The 6,000-nt window shown below is 35.3% G+C and overlaps 1 protein-coding gene across 2 annotated transcripts in view; it reads left to right on the plus strand.

Annotated features, from left to right (window-relative positions):
• The window catches only part of LOC126262499 (uncharacterized), a 32,085-nt gene extending 26,442 nt beyond the window's left edge, over window positions 1-5,643 (plus strand). Inside the window, exons 3-4 of one of the 2 annotated variants that reach the window (XM_049959166.1) lie at window positions 2,027-2,257; window positions 4,464-5,643. In XM_049959166.1, coding sequence (XP_049815123.1) covers window positions 2,027-2,257; window positions 4,464-4,580 — 348 coding nt within the window. In that variant the 3' untranslated portion in view covers window positions 4,581-5,643. The remainder of the gene's footprint in view (window positions 1-2,026; window positions 2,258-4,463) is intronic. The other variant, XM_049959165.1, reaches the window with a different exon arrangement.
• The last annotated feature ends 357 nt before the right edge of the window (window positions 5,644-6,000 follow it).

Raw genomic sequence — 6,000 nt, forward strand, 5'->3', positions numbered from 1 at the left:
GATTTTGCGTAATGTCATTTATAATGGATTGACAGTGTTGTGACTGGGTTACTTTCATTGTAGGTTTATAATCAGAATATTGATTTCTTAGATCTTAAAGAAAAAAAAGCAACTCTCAGCAGATAGTAACTTTTGAGTCACAAGGAACACTCTTTAGTTCCAAATTTTATGCAAACTGCCATGATCAGGTGATTCAGTACATTAAAATCTGGTGAATTTGAAGCTGTTTTAGCATTCGAAACATTAAAATAGAAGAATGGAAGAAGATGAGCATATTAAGAAGGATGGAGGTAATGAACAGACAGACAGTAAAAATACTAATAGTAGTAGTTTGCTGAAGTATGTACAACAGTTTCCTCTATCTGTAATGACCTTCATTGCTTTTAGTGACAATGCAGGGAGTCAGAACAAGAACAAAAACATCAGTATGTTGTGGATGTATACCATGTAGCACATCCCACTGAAGACTACTGGCCACAAGTTCCTCGCTTCAGGCCACTCCTGTATGTTTCCTAAGACTATCGTCAATGATGACACGAATGTTGGGTCCATTGACTTAACACAGTCAAACCAAAGATGCCCAATCTCAGAGATAATACAATTGTTTGTGCTGTTACCACCTGCTATATCAACAGAGATATATGAGAATATGCAGCAGTTAATACCATTTGTGCCTCCAATTTACCATCCTACATTTACAAATATCAAGCACAAATCAAAAACATCTGTTTCCAAACAATAGAGTAGATCACCAGCAAGTGGATGGCCAAGTGCACAATCTACTAATGTGGTGCCTTCTGATGATGCTATATGGGACTCAGATTATACATTATGGTTACAAAGCTTTTTGCAACGAAATCTTTGCATAAAAATTTCTCGGTTCACTTGCTGCATCAGATTCGGATAAAAGTTCAGGATTTGATAATATCCTCCATCGTCTTCATCAGGGACCAAAACTGACAAAGCTAATGGATGATATCATCAAAAGCTGGGAATTTTATCGGAATTTGGCATGAGAAGTGAACCGAGAAACTTTTATACCGAAATAGACATTTCCTGTAATAAAATCAAATGGGAGTCTTTGTATATGTATGACCTAAGACTTTCCTTGGATATTTGTGTTTCTGCATGTAACAACATTGTTTATTCATTTCCGTTATCCTCCCTATTATACGTATAATCAATAAAAGTTATGTGTATGGATTAATGTAATACATGAAAATGGGGCAAAATATTGTATAACATTGTTGTGGTTCATTTTATACCCAATATTAATGAGGTTCCAAGGAATGCAAGTGCTGTCCTTGGAGGCAGAGGGGTGTAACTGCTACTGGGAAAAACATTACTGAGCACAACATTCTGAATTTAATTCATTTATATTGTATGTGTGTAGCTTCATTAATAATCACTCCATGTGATGGTTATTGTAGACAGTGTAAAAAATAGACATAAATTCTAATTTAGATACAAACTTTGGAACTCATTTACTCAGAATCAAGATTTTTGTCACTTACACTTTTTTGCTTTTAACAACCTCAAATATTTTCATCATTATAGTCACAAAAAGTCATGTAATATAAACTAGTCTTTCAAACTTATCTCTCAAGTGCTACTTTAATTGCATTATGGAAGCAACATGAATGATCTTTTGTCGGGCACATGCTTTTAATCTGCCAGGAAGTTTCAAGAATCAAGATATCGGTCTTAGTCTATGTTAACCTGGCAACTATATTGTACCTTATTTTATTGGTGACAAACAAAAAAACAATTTTACTTTATTTAAGTATCCTTTAAAATAATTAAAAGTATTAAAAATTGGACCTATATCACCATGCTTTACTATTTGACAGACAGTGAAGCAAGCAATATTCATAATGTGATACAGAAAAAGCATTGTAATGTCAAACTGATTTATTTTTCAGAACTGCCTAATTTATTTGAATAATTTGTAAACAAGGTTTTATTGCTATAGGTATGCAAATGAAATATTCAGTGGTGTGGTTCGATAACCTATACTTTATTTCAGGATGCTCCTTTGAGAGCCAAAGTGTTGAATTTGTTAGAAGCTGCCGCAACCCACAGCACAGAAGCGCATAAAACAGGTGGCACCTATGGTAATGAGGATTGTCACTATTTTCTGGACATAGATGTAGCTGTTCTTGGCACAGATCCAGAAGGTTATGCAGAGTATGCGAGTCTCATTCGCAAAGAATATGAATTTTTACCAGACAATACATACAAAAGTTTGCGACTGAAGGTATGAATTATTCACTGTATATAATTCCTTTTTTGTCATTTACAGTTCATATTTCATTGTCTTTTGTGGCAAGTATGTTTTCTCAGTTAACAAAACGTGTTAAATACTTGTATGTGACTTAAAAGGTACAGAAAAGCAGGTGATATTCATATTTACTATCATTATGGGTGACAACTTGGCCAGTAACAACTTAGATATCTCAACACGAACAATCAGGATTTAGGGATGTTAGTTTTCCTTCGGAGATGAGGCAGGAATAATGAATGGTTGCTGAATAACAGTCTTTAGGCCCTATACCTCATACAGTTCTATTGACAACTTAGTAGTTCTCAAAATGTTTGACATTAATAATAAGTGGTTGAGTACTGGTGAATCATCTACTAATCTCTATCTTCCTCTGCATTTTGGTGAAATAAGTCTTTCTAGTATTCCAGCAGGGATGTGCATAGGGCAAGTGTGACTCCAAGAGTGTAAACCATGTGATGAGGAAGTAGCTCTACATTTTTGGGATGGAACTGACAGAAGAGAAGCATTCCAAATAGGGACATAAATATTAAAACTGACTTGTTCACAAATGATGATATGTCATATTGAAAGCTGTATTTACTAAGAAACTATCCTGAGGCTACCAGAATGAAACCATGGGTTACTAAAGGCATCACAGTATCCTGTAGGATGAACATGGAATTTTCTGCATCATCATGGTTATTTGAAAATCCTGTAAAAAGTAGTGCTGTAGAGTATATTGTATTGTTTTAAAATGAGTTTTTAAATCTTTAAAACCTTATACACCATATATTAAATAGAAAACTCTTGACAACAATGGAGAAATGCCTGGGGATTTTAAAAGGGAAACTGGGACAAGAATAGAGTGTGATTCTAATAAAGAAATAAGTTGTTGCTATATAGTACAATGCTGACACAGTTTCAAATTTCAGCAATTATTTGACTGACAGTATGAGAAAAAAATTACTGTAAGAGTACTGTAAAGGAGGCCATAGATCTTCCAGAGAAGTCAGGTTGCAATAAAATAATTCTACTGCACATAACTACTCTAAAATTCTGTTCATGGTTCTGTTTGTAGACCAAATTGGGGTGTATTATACCAGTACTTCAGAAATTATTTAAATAGGTTTATTTCACAAATTTTATACTAACATAATTTACACACATTTCCTCATACTTCTTAGCTATACATATGTCTTTAAATGTTAATTAACCACATCCTTTTAGAACAGTATTTAAGCATAATTTGTTACTCTGAGTATATGTAAACAATAAAATCTCACATCTTATCTTAAATAACTTTCAAATTGTATCATGTTAGATAAAATCAAATACATTCCTTTAATCTGGAAGCTTAGTAATGTAACCCTCTGACTGCTTTAAACATGTTTGCTATTTGCCTTGTTGTCACTGCATCATTATCAGTAATCTGCCTGTTCACTTGCTAAATGCCTTGTGCTTCGTCTGCTGCCTGTAGTTCTGTTATTCACCCAGCCTGCCCTGCTCTGTCCTGAATATTTCATGGAGTACCCATCAGTGATTCCTTCTATTGCTCGTAGTTTAGTCAATGCCGATACAACATAAATACAATGAATGTGTAAGTTATTCAGGTGTTTAAAGTTTCTGACGTCAAAGCTTCTTTGCAGATGCATTTGGGTGCAAACTCACAGTACTGTTAAAACTATTTTATAACCTAAGAATTACATATTTCCAGTAGTATTCAACACAATTTTAGTAGTTTATGATGAAAGTGACAGTCTTTAGATTCATCTAAGTAGTTATGGTGTTTTTATTGATCAGAATGTTCTATTACATAATTTACAGGTCAAGAGGTAAAAGACAGGTTTCTCTTACTGAATCTGTTACTGCATACCACCATGAAATACAGTCTTTGTAATTTCCTATTGCTGCATGACAAGGCCATTTTGCCTAACATTATGAGTCCAGGTCAGCCAGCCATCCAGGCTGTTGCTCCTCCGTCTACTGGAAACAGTTTTTTATAACTCAGAAATAACATGTTTTCTTACTTTGGAGTTACGGTTGCACCTTTAACTGTTATCGATTACCGATAACAGTACCATTGCAAGCCTGATCGCAGAAATTATATATATTAGGAGTGTGTCCTGAAATGTCAATTATATATTCCTTTGCTCCTAATTAAATATGATTATATTGCTAATAGTACTTTTACTATTTCTAGATTCTGCAGAGTTTCTTGCTGATCCCAAATATATATGCCACAAAGGAGTTTCGTGAAAAATTTGAAGCACAGGCAAAGGAAAATATTCGTAAAGAGGTTGAAAACTTGAAAAGCTGAGCATATTGTTAAAGAAATGTGTGTGCTATTTCTCATGTTGTTAAAAGTATCCCTTAGTTTTCTAAATAACAAGATATCTGGGAAATAGAATATATACAGTTGAGTATATATCTTTTGTATTGAACTAGAGATGTAATGTTGCTTTGTTATTCTAAACAATTATTAGTTTCTTTGGTCAATGTAAAATAAAAATTAATCATTACAAAGAAAAAAGAAAGTAACAAAAGACTGCTATAATGTGACATTTATAGTTAATAGACATTTTCTCCAAATATTTGCAGTCTATTAACTGAGTTTATATCATACCTCTCTATACAACTTGTCATTGAACTGTGCTTGTGAAAAACTTATACAGAATGTCATTATCATTTAGAGTATGCTTAATAAAAAAGGAAAGAAAATACTGATTTTGATCATGTCATTGATGACATTTATTCTTAAATGGCCCCTCTCTTGTATTTATATCCATCCAATCCATCTCCAAATCTTAGTGAGTGTTTCTAATTAATTAAATTGTGTTTGTTATTACTGTTAATAGAAACCTTTGTCAATGTTGATGTCGACTTGAAGGATGACTGTATCACTTCCTCTGTCCACATCAGACCTACCAACAATACTTCAACTGTCACAGCTGGAAGCAGTCCGTCTCCAAATATACTAAGCGTCCCACTGAAGTTTTCACAGTATGAAATTACCTTGCAAACCTTGTCCAGAAATAGATCTTCCACACCTTGTCTCCCCAGTTACTTACCCTCCTCCATATACCCACTGTCCACTCACAAAGAAGCGTTCCTCCCATAACTGACTTCTATGCAGGACTGGAGCAACTGAATCATTTCCTCTGCATGGGTTTTGACTACCTCTCATCGTTCGCTGAAATGAGCAATATCCTCCCCACCATCCTCCCCACAACTTACACAATGGTATTATGCCATCCACTCAACCTGCACAGTATCCTTGTCCATCCGTACTCAACCTCTGTCCCAAGCCCTTGCCTCATGGCTCATATCCCTGCAATAGACTTAGATGAAAGACATGTTCTGTACATACTCCCACTATCACATACTCCCACTATCACATACTCCAGTCCTGTCTCAGGTATCTCCTAGCCCATCAAAGGTAGGCCACCTTTGAAAGCAGTCATGTGATCTACCAGCTTAGCTGCAACACTGTGCTGTATGTCACATGGGCATGACAACTAACAGTTTGTCTGTGTGCATGAGTGGCAACCACCAAACTGTGTCCAAGAGATAGCTGGACTACACTGTTGTTAGGCATGCTGCCCAACTCAGTATGCTTCACTTTGACAACTGCTACACAGCCTGTGCCATGTAGATTCTTCCACCCAGCACTTGCTTGTCTGAACTGTGCACGTGGGAACTCTCCCCACAACATATCATTAGTTCCCGTATCTCCTTAG

Source organism: Schistocerca nitens, chromosome 6, assembly GCF_023898315.1.
Source record: "Schistocerca nitens isolate TAMUIC-IGC-003100 chromosome 6, iqSchNite1.1, whole genome shotgun sequence".
Lineage (NCBI taxonomy): Eukaryota > Metazoa > Arthropoda > Insecta > Orthoptera > Acrididae > Schistocerca > Schistocerca nitens.